This window comes from Xiphophorus couchianus, chromosome 7 (genome assembly GCF_001444195.1).
Source record: "Xiphophorus couchianus chromosome 7, X_couchianus-1.0, whole genome shotgun sequence".
NCBI classification, from domain to species: domain Eukaryota; kingdom Metazoa; phylum Chordata; class Actinopteri; order Cyprinodontiformes; family Poeciliidae; genus Xiphophorus; species Xiphophorus couchianus.
The window spans coordinates 35,265,740-35,281,739 of record NC_040234.1 but is presented as its reverse complement, the minus strand read 5'-3'; the positions used below and the strand labels follow the sequence as shown (position 1 = coordinate 35,281,739).

General features: G+C 38.9%; 1 protein-coding gene and 1 long non-coding RNA gene across 3 annotated transcripts in view; one reads left to right on the top strand and one right to left on the bottom strand.

The window, feature by feature from the left end:
- tmeff2a (transmembrane protein with EGF-like and two follistatin-like domains 2a) overlaps positions 1 to 16,000 on the bottom strand; it is a 120,106-nt gene that overhangs the window by 20,531 nt on the left and 83,575 nt on the right. For both annotated transcript variants that reach the window (XM_028023250.1, XM_028023251.1), the window contains exon 5: positions 4,333 to 4,429. In XM_028023250.1, coding sequence (XP_027879051.1) covers positions 4,333 to 4,429 — 97 coding nt within the window. The remainder of the gene's footprint in view (positions 1 to 4,332; positions 4,430 to 16,000) is intronic.
- On the top strand, positions 11,194 to 12,725 carry LOC114148186 (uncharacterized). The gene is made up of 3 exons (XR_003596231.1): positions 11,194 to 11,523; positions 11,619 to 11,731; positions 11,837 to 12,725. It is a non-coding gene; the product is annotated as an uncharacterized LOC114148186 (long non-coding RNA).

Below are 16,000 nucleotides of genomic sequence, written 5' to 3'. Positions count from 1 at the left end.
GTAAAAAGTCTTGACCTACTTCAAAATAAAAGCATAAATATAAACGGTAAATGTGCTAAAACACCCAACAAATGTTCACATCTCCCATTAAACAGAGAGAAAATATTGCTTGGATCATTTTCTGACCAACACTCATTAGGAGTTATAAAAACACAAACATCAGATTCAGAAATAGCTGCAAAGAAAAGCAGACTTGACAGCAAAGGCAGCTTTCCATCCTCCAACCTGGTGTTTTTATTTTAAATTCACTTAACATCCAGAGAAAAGTCTTGGACACATCTGTGGGTCTGAAGCCTCAGGAGGTCCAGCGGCCGCTTCCAGACTGACTTTAATTCCATCAACAATGATGGCCGCTATTGATGGGTTTGAAAGCATAGATTTTTGTGGGTAATTACAGTTTTACACCACAAATGGATCTAAATGGGATTTTGTGACACTCTATTGATCCCTCTGGGGCAAATTAGTGTTTTTTTTGCCCGCTGCTCGGCTCCAGAGAATAGGAGCTATAGAAGGGCGGAGTGCAGATAAAGGCTGTGAAGCGTTCTGCCAAATGAGGTTCACTCAGTGCTGCGGTATCTTCACCACAACACTCCGGACATTTTTCTTTATCTGAATCCATGAAGCAAGAGACGGAAAAATATTCATTTTCTGGTGAATCACAAATGATGACGAATGGAATCAATAATACTTTGGGGAGAGAATGGGCTGAAATGGCAATTTTCTCCTGACCAGGCATAACCTTTTATTATAGCAGGCAAACACGGGTTATTTCATGCTGTCAAAATGGATAAACATAAGAATTAGGTCTGAAAATAAGGACTGCTAAAGTGGGGCTCCATTGTGGTGCAGCTACAATAAGGTGTTTGAATGTTGCCTGAGACTTTTCTCTCCCAGTATTACTCTGTTCAAAAGGTTAACTGGTCTCTACAAACTGAAAACGTGTCAAAATTCACACAGAAACATGAAGATACAACCCTAAATAATCTATTGTATTTAAATAATCTGCCCTTTTCCAGGCTGCAGAGCGATCCACTCCACCATGTTCAGCCATTTTGTAGTTTGACAGCAAAGATACGATTATCTATCGGAGCAGAAACTTTTTACTCTCAAATTGATTAAAATATGTCAACAACGGTAGATTTGTTGAGCCAGAAAATGTTATAGCAATATGAATGAACAACTGTTATAAACAAGGTCTCAAGGTAGTTAGCAGGCTAGCTAACGCTAGTGCTAAAAACGTAACTGAATGTGTTCCCCAAAACAAAAATGGGAAAAACACCACCAAATAGTACGGTTATGTCCTCAAGAAGCTAAAAGCTAGCACACAGCGCTAACATTAACATGCCATTCTTACAGCCAGCAGCCATTATGGACCATTATCAGAGTAAAAACAATGGCATCAATCTGATGGGGTTCACCATGCTAACCCTATAACACTAACCAAAAACATTAGATCCACTAAAAGCACTACATGTGATGGTATTCAGCGTACACTAAAGCGCTAAAGGACTAAATTATTCTGTTAGCTTAATTTGTTCGCTTGTTGTATACTTGCCATTTTCTCAATAAAGTTTCTTGAAAAAAGAGAGAAGTAGAGAGGAAGTGGAACTGCTGCACCCACTTCAAAATAAGAGCATACATGTAAATGTCAAGCTACTTGAACTCTTAGCAATCAATCACCAACTTTATTCAACTGAAACCTACAAAACAGCCAAGTTATTTAGCACTTCAGAATTTATATAAAAATAACAATTTATGGGAAGCTACATGTGCTAAATGTTTTCAAAGTTAGCAAAAATGCTAAAGTGCTTTTTAAACATGGTTTTTAGCTGAAGCTAATGTTAATGAAGAAATGGTTAAAGGCCAAATTTTCAACACCAATGTTTAGAAACACACTCAAGTAAGCTAGCACTTTAGAATTGATCTAGAAACAACGATTTATGGGAAAGCTAGGTGCGCTGGATGTTTTCAAAGTTAGCAAAAATGCTAAGATGCTACATCAGCATCATATTTAGCTAAAGTTATTGCTAACAAGAAACAATCAAAAGCCAAAAATTCAACACAGATGTTTAGAAACACACTCAAGTAAATTAGCACTTTAGAATTTATGTGCAAAAATTGATTCATGGGAATCTAAGTGTCCTGAATGTTTTCAAAATTAGCTAAATGCTATTAGCCGATTAGCGGGACCGTAACCACTACTGTGGATAATGGACCCAAACACATCCAAACTGGATTTAGAACAGATGAAACAGGTTAATACGAACCTAAAACTCAAATTTCAACCTTCCGTGATTTAAATACAAACCATTTAAATAATACCTACCAAGAGGTGGGTTGGATATTGAGCCAGAGGTCTGCTGATTACTAGCATATCTTTTATTGGTGGTATGGATATATTTGAGCCTTTGCTGAGCAGCAGCGCAGCAGGTAGAACTGCAGTTTGAGCTCCCAGTTCTTCTTTAAAAACAGCTGCAGCTATAAGCCGTGTAATCGCTCCACTGTGTCAAAGGAACATTTCAAATAAATCATTAAAAGAAAGAAATTAGACATTCTTGATGAGTGAATGCATATTTCTGACCAGAGCAGATTAAAGCACAGCCTGGATTTCCAAGCAGGGATTGCAGATAGCACTCTGGAAGCTAATTACTCTCTTTGGAAAAACCATTTAAGCAGAACAAAAAAGCTAAAACGCCCCTTTGAAACTAATAATTGCCCATTCAGGCACCAACAAAATGCTGCATTCCTCCTTTAAAAGTTGCTTTAAGAACTAAACTGTTTATTAATGTGGGCTGTTTGTGTAAAAATAAGACAGTTTTTGATTACAGCCACCTCTCTCCAATCACGGTGTGATTAACTGACAGTGTGTTTGATTAAAACCAGCTGCCGCCTGATTGGACTAACCTGTCATTTTAATCAAAACAGCCTCGCGCCGCCGCCGCCGCCGTTGGCTGCCGTTTCAGGAAAATCACCCACCGTTGGGTCACAATTACCTCCCTGATTATCCACCACAAACCTTCCCATCAACACACCTTGGGGCTTTTAAAGATTAAACACTCGTAGTTTCACTTTTACATGAGGAGACGCTGAAATATTAATCCATCCATCCATCCATTGTCTGTTCACCCTTGTCCCTAATGGGGTCGGGAGGGTTGCTGGTGCCCATCTCCAGCTACGTTCCAGGCGGGAGGCGGGGTACACCCTGGACAGGTCGCCAGTCTGTCGCAGGGCAACACAAAGACATACAGGACAAACAACCATTCACACACACACTCACACCTAGGGAGAATTTAGAGAAACCAATTAACCTAACAGTCATGTTTTTGGACTGTGGGAGGAAGCCGGAGTACCCGGAGAGAACCCACGCATGCACAGGGAGAACATGCAAACTCCATGCAGAAAAACCCCGGCCGGGAATCGAACCCAGGACCTTCTTGCTGCAAGGCAACAGTGCTACCAACTGCGCCACTGTGCAGCCCTGAAATATTAATGTCTGTTATAATATTTATGTCAAATTCAATTTTCTAAATGCTATTGACTTGCTCTCCTATGTGTAAATGTCTTCATTTCAGGTAAGATCGAGGCTCCATTTCCTTCACTGTTTCAGTTTTATGTGCGCAAACCGTCAGCTCCGTCCTGCAGTGATTGGATAAATTCCCCCGCCAGGAATTCGGAAAGTGCCATTAAATCAATTTCTGGGTTTTAGAGGCGTGTTACGGAGCATTTGCAAAAGTGGGTGGCATCGGGAGGAGTGCGGCTGTTTAGTATTAGCAACGAGGCTCAAAACGCATCATGAAGCCATTCCTTGGCATTATGGTTATTGCACACTGGGGTACATTATCTCTCCATTACATCAAGCCGTTTGATGGAGTCATACTCTCAGGGCGCTCCTAATTTCCAGCTGGGATTTCTTTGCTGATTCTAGTAGTTTCTTACACAACAACAAGGCTGGAGAACCTGCAGGAAATGGTTAAACCTTCAACAAATGTTATTTCATCACTGTTTCTCCTGTGCGAGTCCAAGACATTTTTTTTTTTTTTTTGCTCTGACATTGCCAAGTCCTGTAAGGAGAGTAATTGGATTTCCAGCATAAGCGAAAATCTCCTTTCTCTCCCGGCCCTGCTCTGGTAATTGAGGTTAAATGAAATGGTCAGCCATGCAATAAAAACCCTGGGTGGGTGTTCAGCGGCGGCTCTGTGCAGGAGACAGAGGAGCGACGCTTCCAGTTCTTTGAGGTGAACGGCTATATTTGGACTGATTTGATAGTACGTGGTTTTGAAAAGAGTCAGAAGCCGGGTGGGGCGGTTTGGAGGAGGAAGAGTTCGGACTGACCAAACGTCCTCGGCGTCTACGTCGCACTCCGCTCCGAACTGGCAGATGTCGCAGGTGGACGTCTCCTTCTGGCCGGTCTCGGCTGAACCTTCACCTCCTGAAACACAAAACAAGAGCATGTGTGACAGTTTCCACCAGACAGGCCGCTGAGAGAAACATGTCCGCCATATTGTGAGTGGCAAGGTCGCTCGGTTAAACCAGACCCGGCTCCAGAGGAACTTAGCAGTAAAAGGACATTTAATTTAATTTAATTTAATTTAATACAGGGTGTACAAACCTTTTTCCATGTGGGCCAAAATTCTCCTGATATTTATTGTTGATCCAAAACATGACTGGGATTTTTACGACGGTGTATTAAAAATCGTCGTAAATAGATAGAAAAAAAGGAGTAAATTTCTGCCAAAAACTCAAAAACTTTGAAATGAATCTCAGAAATGTTCTAGTAAAATTTTCAAAGGAAAATTTACAAGTTTGCTTTTATAATATTAATTTCTGATATTAATCTAAAAATTTGACTTTTATACTATCGAATTTCCTTGTTTCTTTTCTAGAAAGGTTATGAGATTACGCTCAATTTCTGAGTTTTTTGGCAGGAATTTACTTCTTTTTTTGGCCCAGATACGCTGCAGTAGATTTAGCATGTTTGCCGTATTAAAAGAAAGAATTCTAGTTTTCAGGTTTTTTTAGGCTTAGTTAAATTTATTTTCAGTAAGAACAGAATTTGGCTTGTAAATGTTTGCTATATTTAGCCAAGTTTAACGAAAAACAAAAGTTGATGTGGGTGCAGCAAAGTTGCCTTTTCAGTAAAAGTCTCTCCAAGTTTGAACTTTTGTTAAAACCTGGTTATAAAAGTATTAATACTTTTGTTCTACTTTACATTTTCCTGTGTAAGACAATTATATTGGTAACAATTTTTACCCTGATTACAAATTAAAAGTCTCCATCTGCATCTACGGGACAAATTTGAATTCTATTTATCAAATAAAATAAAATAATCAACTTCAAGGTCAAGTTAACACGTTTATTTTCAACAAATCTTTTAATGTAATAACCCCGTGTTGCTCTATTCTTCACGCCGCCTGACCTAAATCTCAAGTTAGAAATTAATGAGATAAACGATAATATTGTTATTTTAAGACCATTTTCCACCAATATAATGATAATGGCACAATAACGCAAGAACACATCGTCAACGATCAAACTTTATGTTTTAATGAACATTTAACACTGCAACAGGAAGATATTTTAAATATACAAAACACATAAACATAAAAAAACACAAATAAAGTTAGCATAGCCATTGATAATACAGGGTAAACATTCTTCCTGTAGCAGTAATTTGTTTCTCTGCCATTAGCACATTTAGCAGCAAGTACATGAGATTGATTGACTGTGCTAAGCCCCGCCTCCTGGCTCTGATTGGTTATTTGTCACATATCAGACAGTTTTAACACATACACAGAAAACATATTTTTAATGAGTTGTAATCAGTAATTTTGGTTAATTAGCCACTCCAGGGAAGGTAAAATCTACTTCCTGTTGTCAGAGAGGTTGTAGTTGGATGATTTCTTGAGTAACCCTGACTGAATACGGTCAAATTAACCCAAAAGCTTAGAAATCAGTGTTTTCAGAAAACATGTATTTTTTTTCCTGTTAACTGAGAGGATTTGGCATTCATGCTCCACTGGTCGCCCTCGGCTTCACACCCGGTCATCTTGGCGGTTCTGTGACCTGAAAGGTGAAGCTGTGAATACTGAACGTAAACCTTTCTGCATGACTGCAGGCGTCCGGCTCTCAGAGAACGCTCTGCCTCGGCATCATGGCAGACAGAAAAAAAAGAGTTCAAAATCAGCTAATCAGTCTGCGACTCGATGGCAACAAAGTCGCTCATCTCACTCATAGAAGAAAGTAAACTCTCCTGACTTTGACTTTAAAATCAGACTGAACTCAACCCGGTGAGCAGAAAACAAGGTTACGCCGCGCTAATGGCACTTTTTCAGTCCAGCGCGTCACAAGGGATCACAAAAAATAACAACCGTTTCGGGGGGGAGAATGAAAGATGTGACACAGGGGAGCGCTGCGAGGTGGCGCTGGTTAGACAGATTAAAGATATGACACGAGGAAATGATGCCAACTTCCACCTCTTCCTCTCGTCCTTGCATGTTGCTCTCCTGGGTCCCAGTGAGTCAAAAATAGAGCTTGTTTAATAGAGAAGAGGAGAGGACTGCGCTGCGGAGGGAGAATGCAATTTGAGATTGGCCAGATTGCTTTTATTCCTCCTTTTCTTCTCCCCGTCGGCCACTCAGGAGGGGCGACGCGCGCCGCCGGGGCCCCTAAGCCGCAATAAGCCCGACGGCCGCCGCCGCACTCGCAGCGCGATGAAATAAAAGAGGGACTCGGGGAAGATCAGCTGGGATTTGAGAGTGATAGATGAGAGTCAGGTGAGGAGGAGGAGAGATGAAGGAGATGCTTCAGGTGGGATGTGACTGGATGTAAATGCAACAAACCACTGAAAGGTGGGAATCATTGTTGGTAGAAACTAAAGAGTCTAAATAGGAACATTTCAGTTCTGTTTGTAGGTAGGCCTGTCACAATAAATCAATTAATTAATCTCATGATCAATTAAGACAAGCTCAATAACTTCCATTTACATGATTTATCATTTTGCTGTTTTCTCTCTATAAAAACTGGTCGTGTTCTTTTAAGGTCAGTTTTGTTTACAGACTTTATTATTCATTTTATTCAGGGATGCACTGATTGCAGTTTTCTGGCCGATCGCCAATTATCAATCTCTAAAAGTCTGGTCTGCCAATTAAGATTTTGGGACCAGTAAGTCGGTGCACCCCTAACTGGAGTTAGACGTTTGGCCTGGGCGGACACAAATTTTACTGGGCGACTAAATGTCCCAGAAATTATTGCGATAAACAATAACATTGTCGTTTTGAGACCATTGTTGACTAAAATCATAAAAATTGTGTAATAGCACAAGTACCAACACTCAAAGATCAACAAATAGGAAGTTCTTTTGTGACGTTACTTCAGTGAACTTTGTAACTGACAGCCATCTTGGTAGGTAGTTGCTATGACAACAATAAACAAGCCGCAAGCTTAGAACTAGCTAGAGCTCTAATATATAAACAATGTGAGAATATTACAACTATTACTCAGTCACAATTTCTGAGTATTCCACCCAACTCCATGCAATACTAAGATAAATATCAGTGATAGCAAATTAGCTTAGCTAATGTAGTTCAGACTAGTGGGAACTATTGTGTTAATTTCTAACAAACATTTAAAATTGGAACTGAAAAACATTTTAAATATCCAAAATACATATACAGATAAAATGAATTACGAAGTCTGTAAACAACCTCGTCCTTCAAAATAATTAATCATTATTTTTAATCAGACTGGAAGACTGGGCAAAATTAAACGTTGGGATTTTTATGAAAAGAAAAAAAGTGTAAAGTTGCCAAAGTGTCAAATGTTTGCAGCATTTTTTGGTTTTTAATTACATTAAAAAGTCAGGATTCTTCTCTTTACACGACAAAAACAAACAAGCAAGTGACTGGAAATGATCAACCTCATTTTAATTTATCATGCAATTCATTGGATTATTATTATCCATTAAATGTTCAACTCTAAAGCAGCTTTAAAGGGAGATTTTATTTTGATAAAAAAACAACAAACAAAAAACAACTAGATTTGTAGTTTTGCAAATAATGTTTGAGTTATTTAAAAAACTGAGAGGGAAACAGTTTTAATACCTTGTAAAACCAGCAGAATTTTATATTTATGAAGCAGAATAACAGTAAAAAATTATCTAGCTATTGATTTATTACATTTCATTTACATCTAAATTACATACTTTTGGATTAATAGAAATGGGTAAAACAGAGAAAAAAAATGTAATTCAGAAAAATAAAAACAAAAAATGTGGAAATAAATTAAATTTTGAAAATAAAACGGACTTTATGAAGCGCAAAGCCTGTTATGTAACAGAGATAAAAAGTTAGCATAACAGTGAAGTTTCTTGGAGTTTCTCGTTTATAGAATCTAAAAGCGACCTTCTCCGTGTATTTCTGCGACTGCAAAGTCTCTCATTGACCTTGACTAACACATTTCCTCCAGTCCTGTTTAATTTTGGTTCCATCTATAAAAGTATGCAGTCATAGAGCCGGAGGATAAGCAGTATTTTTACTCTGCTTTATTCAGCCGGATCGCTCAGAGGTCTCGACACCAAATTCAGAACGTGAATGGAGGAAATCAAGGAGTACGAAACTCTTTTTTAATTTATGCTGCATAAAAACTCCATAAAATGAAAGTAAACAGAAGCAGGAGCAGATTGAGTTTGGACGGATAGATGTTAGAAAACGGAGCTGAACGCCTGGAGGATCCTACAGGAAGCAGTAATCACTGAGAAACTGCGATTTTCCCCCAATAGTTTATTTACAACAAGAAACAAACTGGAGCAAAAGAAAACAGACAGTAGAGAACAAGGTATTAGTTTGTTCTGAAGTTAGCGATTTAGCATTTAGCATCCACTAATAGTGAAGCTAATTTTTGTTTAGCGCTGTAGCTAGCTTTGAAAATGTTTAACACACTCAGTCAAAAATTAACTTACTTGGCTGTTTTGCAAACTTTTGATCAACATTTGTTTTGAATATTTTTTTAAGCGATTGTTAATAATTCTTCCAGTAGCTAGCCGTTAATATTCATGCTCTTATTTTGAAGTGATGCGGTAAAACCTACTGAAGTTTTCTGACCGAAGCTCTACTGTGATCAAATTAGCCCAAATCAGCAACAATTAGTAAAACTCAACTGAAACTATGAGAGAAAGGTCTGTTGTAAAGAGTCAACCCTGTTAAGGGCGACATGCTATGTTGTAGCATGTGTGTAAACAACAACAGATGTTGTGGGTTTGAAATATGATGTTTTTTTATCTATTTGGTAGGAACTATAAATATTAGCATGACTGTAAATGCAGCAGAATTAGCCAAAATGATATTTTTCATCTTTGTTAATGAGTAAACAAATTGCTTATTATTTTTAGCTATAATATGAGTATCCAGCTAAAAACAGAGAAAGGTTATAGAAAACAAGGTTAAAATGACCAAACTATACACATTTTGTCAATAAATACAATCAGTACAAACAGTACAAAACAAAACAGACAAAACTACGACAATTATAAAAAATATGTTTGAAGTATGGTTGGAGTGCATTAGATTTCACCAAATACTATGCTAATACTATCGTTTTGTTTTGCTGGTGGCTTTATTATTGTTGCTCATATCTCAATATTCGTATAACAGATAAAAAGCTGCAGCGGATCCACCCAGTCTGATCTGTTTTGTGATGTATGAGTTGAAAATGAGGAAAATTTAGAATATGCTGAAGATTTTCTTCAGATTCCAGAACCTTAAAGCGAACCCAAACAACAATTTTCCTGAAGAAGGTGTTCATCAGAACCTGTCAGGACCAGAGGGGGGGAGTGAGGCGGCCGTAATGACTTCTCCGAACGAACAACCGAGTTTCACGGCTGAGATGGGAGATGCTGCTGCTGCTGCTGCAGGGATGATTCACCTGTCACTGTTTTATGGATGCTGAAAAAACTCCCATGACATCTTGGCGAGTGTTTACCTGCCGATATATAGGGAGGGGGGGCGGAGGCTGTGCAGCCTTAAAAAGCCATCCCAGCAGAACAGATTGTGGTGGGAGCGCTGGCGTGGCTGTAATGACTTAAAAACAAGCAGCTCCGTCTCAATCTGTTCCAGATTTCTCCGTCCCTAGGCAACCTGACGGCGGAGGAGAATGGACGGATTGCGGTGTCCAGATGTACCAAGCTGATATAGATCCACTGAAACCGGCCCAAGGCTGCACCAGCTGCCAAAAACCGCCTCCGGCTGACCACACATGGCTGAGTCTGCCTCTTATTTGCTAACAGTGGCCCATTATGCTTCCCTGAACAGCTTAGGATAAATCTACGGCCCATACAAAACATGTTCACTACATTTTTTATACAAAATCATGAAATTTTAGCTGTTTTAGCGTGTCCTGTCACTTTAAATCCAAATAAGCTGCTGCTGGCCACGCCCTCAACTCAATGTTTACACTCACTGCCAAAACGGCTGCAAACAGATGCACAATTATACAACCCTACCTCTTTGACAAGCATTATTAGAGCCTCCTGCACAACCAACAGGAATGCAGCAAATGGTTTCTGGATGGTAAGTCAACAGCAAATTCAATAATGTCAAAAACAGTAAAGATCATTACTATTCTTCTTCTTATTTTTATTATTACTATTATTATTATGAACAAAACACTTTTTACAGCACAAACAGCAGTAAAACCAAACGTGCTGGAGTTCTGCTGTGGTTGCTAAGTAACGGTGAAACGCGACTTAATTAGGAGGATTTGGGAAAATATTAATTTATTACCACAAAATGTCGGGGTGGTTATTTTTAAGCACTTTTGCCGTTTTTAGAAGCATCAGAAACACAAATGGAAGAATAAAAAATATGCAAAATATATATTTAGTTCAATAGGTTCCCTCTAATTCAGAGAATTGACTTTAAAATACTTCTGTTAGTTTATAAATCACTGAACGGATTAGCAAAAAAAAAAACACATTAAAGATCTGCTGCTGTATAAGCAAATCTGGAGCAAACTTCCTGAAAACTGTAAAACAGCCGAAACACTGAGTTAATTTAAACTAAGGCTAAAACCCCACCAGGTTACAGCTGATCTGATCGATAGCAAGTGGAAAATTTGTCAAAATGTTTGATTGTTGCCAGGTTCCTCTTGAAAAAGAAATTTTAGATCTGAACCTTTTTTTAAAAATCTGGTTAGTATTACTAACAGTTGGTGACTGTGTGATGATTTTACGATGTAAAGCACTTTGTTGCTGAAATGTTGCTCTACAAATAAACTTGACTGTAACCTTTCTCTCCTTTAAAGCCATTATTCTCCCAGCATAATAACTCGTAGCGTACAGTGGGGCACATCTGTGAAATCACAGAGTTTAAGGCAAAAGCAAACGCACAAACACATCCTCATGCACACGGTGGAGAGATTTAGGGCACGCTAGCACCCGGATGATGAATGAAGCCCACACACGGCTGGAAAACAGAACAGGACCGCTCCGACCTTGGCTGCAAACACACAGGGGAGCGGCGGAGCGGCGCGGTGAGGGATGAGACTAGGCGCGGCGACGCTGGCGTCCAAACCCCACGTGGTTCTGCAGCTTTCACTCATTTGTTCTGCTTGTTTCCCTACGTTAGCCCGTCCAGAAGCTCCGATTCGACACACAGGAAGTGGTGGACGGCGGGCCGCTGAGGCCAATGATGAACGAGGGGGACGCAGTCGCAGGAACACCTCGGCGCCCTTCCTGAAGGTGCTCTGCTGTTGTTTAAATGCACTACTTTTGGTCATGTGTGGCTAATAAATTATTGGGCATAAATATAGTTCCAGGAGCAAACTGAGTTATTCCTCCTGGCAGGTGTGATAAATCTAGCCGGAGCCGCTGCTGGGTTCCAGTAAAAGGACATGTGATCCATGAAAGGCGATACAGGAAGTGATGAACACGAGCCACGGCGCTGATAATGGCCCAGAATCCGTCCCGCAGCGTCCGGCGCGCTGAACTCTGACTCATCCGAGATGTAATCTGTCCGCCGCGCGGCGAGCTCCATTACGACCGGACGGCGCTGACAATTAAACCACTCATCGATATATACAACCCTCTCATCGATCAAAACGCAGCTATCAACGCCGCCCCCCAGTGGCCGAACGGGGCCGGAGACGAGACGACAGCCAAACGATCCATAAACATAATGGACATCAATATTGAAAAGATGACAGATGAGGCTGCCAGCAGAGGCCGGGATTCAATTTCTATTCTTCTTTTTTCCTGCAGGAGGCCGGATCGCTTTTCACAAAGTCATTTATCAGCCGGCAGGCCGACGGCGAGAAGCCGAGCCGCAACATGTGAGCCGACGGCTGACGCAAACGACAAAATGAATCAGGCGCGCAACAATAATGACTGAGATATAAGTAATGATGGCATCCAGAGCGCAGTGGGCTCCCTGCCTGTGAGAGCGCCACAGCGACAGAACATCAGACCCACCGAAGGCTCCGACTGAACCCACGGCGTCGCTACCATGGTTTATAATCCAGGATGTAATCTGACCCCTGGCTGACCTGGCAACCTGCAGCCCAACTGATCAGACCTTCATGTTCTGCTTAAGCTGCTGATAATTTTATACGATTTTATTCTTCGTAACAAATTTTAAATAGGAAGAAATCAAATAAAATGCAATAATATTAAAAATATCAATTATAAAAAGAAATTGAAGAAATTTTTTAAAGAAATCTGAAGGAAGCGAAACATATATGAGACTATTAAAAAGTAAATAAATAGATGATAATAATCTAAGATAAAATTTAAAAAATCTAAAATAGGAAGTTATGCAATATAATAAAAGATTAATATAAAAATATATTAGAAAATTTATTTTAAATTATTATAAAATCTGAAGACAAAAAACTTTTAAAATACAAAATTAAAATAGAATTACTACAAATATGAAAAATAAAGGCAATGATCAATTATAAATGATAACTCAGAAAAATGAAGGAAAATGAGAAAAATGCAATAAAATAAAAATAACTCCTACTATAAATAATAATAATGAAAATAATAATACTTAGAGAAAATGTGAAAAGATTTTAAAAGCAAAATAAAATTACAACAAATATATAACAATTATTTTATTAATATTCATAATAATAATTCCCTACATTTGTTTTGATCATAATAGTAGCGTTAGCGTTAGCATGTGACCAGGTCCTGTTCTGCATGCAGCATCGGTCCTGATGCCGCCGCTGCACCAACACTAAATTCTTCCTGGACGTCTTTGACTCGGCGACGCCGTAACTCAGGCCGCAGCCTGGATTTACGGCCGATCGGCCTCCAGGTTTTAACGCGCTCCAGTCAGAAGTGACAGCCGTCACGGAGGGATGTGACTCAAACGCTGACGCGTCCCGTCGGTTCTGGGGGATATTTACTGAGCCACTTCACTGTGATGAAGGCCAAAAGTATTATTTTATTAACGTCAGAAAACAAATTAGGTCAGCAAATACTGATGTTTTTGTGTTAAAAAATGAAAAGGTAACATAATAAATACCCTTAAATTAAATCCTAACTAAAGGTTAAAATAGCAGTCGTGTCTCTTTATGTTTTAGAAGATTGGACCCTGAAGGTTCTTTTGTCAACGGAAAACCAGCACAGATCTGAGGTCAGCCAGAGCTCAGACAAGCTTTGAGTTTTTCTCAGGAATCCATCACAAGACTTTAACTGAACCACTTATCAAACAGCTGCATCAAACCAGGTGGGCCAGGTCACCTGTCCATCACAGAACTGGACTCCATTAGCAACCAAATAAAAACACAAAATTAAGTTTTGAGGCAATAATAAGTCCTGTTGCTTTTTGTCCCAACAGTGATGAAATTTAGGCTGCATTCATACCATCCATGTTTGGTCCGCTTCAATTCAACTCCAGTCCGTTTGTCTAGAAAGTCCGGTTTGTTTGGAGATCGCTAATTGAACTTTGTTCCACCTACAAACTTTGCTCTGGTTTGTAGGTGGAACCAGAGCAGGGATGCGGTTTGGATCCATATCAAGCGGACCAGAGGCCGCTCCAAAAGCAGGAAGTGGACTACAGCGCAAGGCATTCTGGGTAAATACAAGGAAACATTAGCTAGACTATTGGTGGAACTGTTCCCACCACTGTGGATAACGAACCCAAACACAACCAAACTGCTTTTGGAAAAAGCTAATATTACACTTCTAGCCTCCAAAAAAATTATTGATCAGGAGAAGCTAAGTGAGCTAAACATTTTCAAAGTTAACAAATATGCTGAAATGCTGAATCAATACGGTATTTAGTGTAAGCTAATGCTAAAGGACTATACCAACACATCAACACGGTATTTAGTGTAAGCTAATGCTAAAGGACTATACTAACACGGTATTTAGTGTAAGCTAATGCTAAAGGACTATACCAACACATCAACACGGTATTTAGTGTTAGCTAATGCTAAAGGACTATACCAACACGGTATTTAGTGTAAGCTAATGCTAAAGGACTATACCAACACATCAACACGGTATTTAGTGTTAGCTAATGCTAAAGGACTATACCAACACGGTATTTAGTGTAAGCTAATGCTAAAGGACTATACCAACACATCAACACGGTATTTAGTGTTAGCTAATGCTAAAGGACTATACCAACACGGTATTTAGTGTAAGCTAATGCTAAAGGACTATACCAACACATCAACACGGTATTTAGTGTTAGCTAATGCTAAAGGACTATACCAACACGGTATTTAGTGTAAGCTAATGCTAAAGGACTATACCAACACATCAACACGGTATTTAGTGTTAGCTAATGCTAAAGGACTATACCAACACGGTATTTAGTGTAAGCTAATGCTAAAGGACTATACCAACACATCAACACGGTATTTAGTGTTAGCTAATGCTAAAGGACTATACCAACACGGTATTTAGTGTAAGCTAATGCTAAAGGACTATACTAACACGGTATTTAGTGTAAGCTAATGCTAAAGGACTATACCAACACATCAACACGGTATTTAGTGTTAGCTAATGCTAAAGGACTATACCAACACGGTATTTAGTGTAAGCTAATGCTAAAGGACTATACTAACACGGTATTTAGTGTAAGCTAATGCTAAAGGACTATACTAACACGGTATTTATTGTAAGCTAATGCTAAAGGACTATACCAACACGGTATTTAGTGTAAGCTAATGCTAAAGGACTATACTAACACGGTATTTAGTATAAGCTAATGCTAAAGGACTATACCAACACATCAACACGGTATTTAGTGTTAGCTAATGCTAAAGGACTATACCAACACAGTATTTAGTGTAAGCTAATGCTAAAGGACTATACCAACACATCAACACGGTATTTAGTGTTAGCTAATGCTAAAGGACTATACCAACACAGTATTTAGTGTAAGCTAATGCTAAAGGACTATACTAACACGGTATTTATTGTAAGCTAATGCTAAAGGACTATACCAACACGGTATTTAGTGTAAGCTAATGCTAAAGGACTATACTAACACGGTATTTATTGTAAGCTAATGCTAAAGGACTATACCAACACGGTATTTAGTGTAAGCTAATGCTAAAGGACTATACCAACACGGTATTTAGTGTAAGCTAATGCTAAAGAGCAAATTCAACCATGTTTATACTCACCATGTGCCAATGACACATTTGTTTTATCAATGTTCAACTCTATTAAACTGAAGGTTTATAAAATAGCCAAGTAAATTATCGCTGTAGAATTTATCTGGAAAATTATATTTGGTGCAAGCTAAGTGTGCTAAATGTTAGCAAAAGTGCTAAATGATAAATTAGCTCTGCAATTAGTGGATTAGTGGGAAAATTATTAATTTCACATAAGTTTTTAATGACTTTGTCAGGCCATAATTATTATGTCTCATATTTTTACTCAATCAAATTACAAGTGTAATCTTCTTTTCTTTTCAAATAAAGCTTCAGTATTTTTTATACCGCTTTTCTTTATTTTCCAATAGATCACATCCAGGTATGTTGTGTA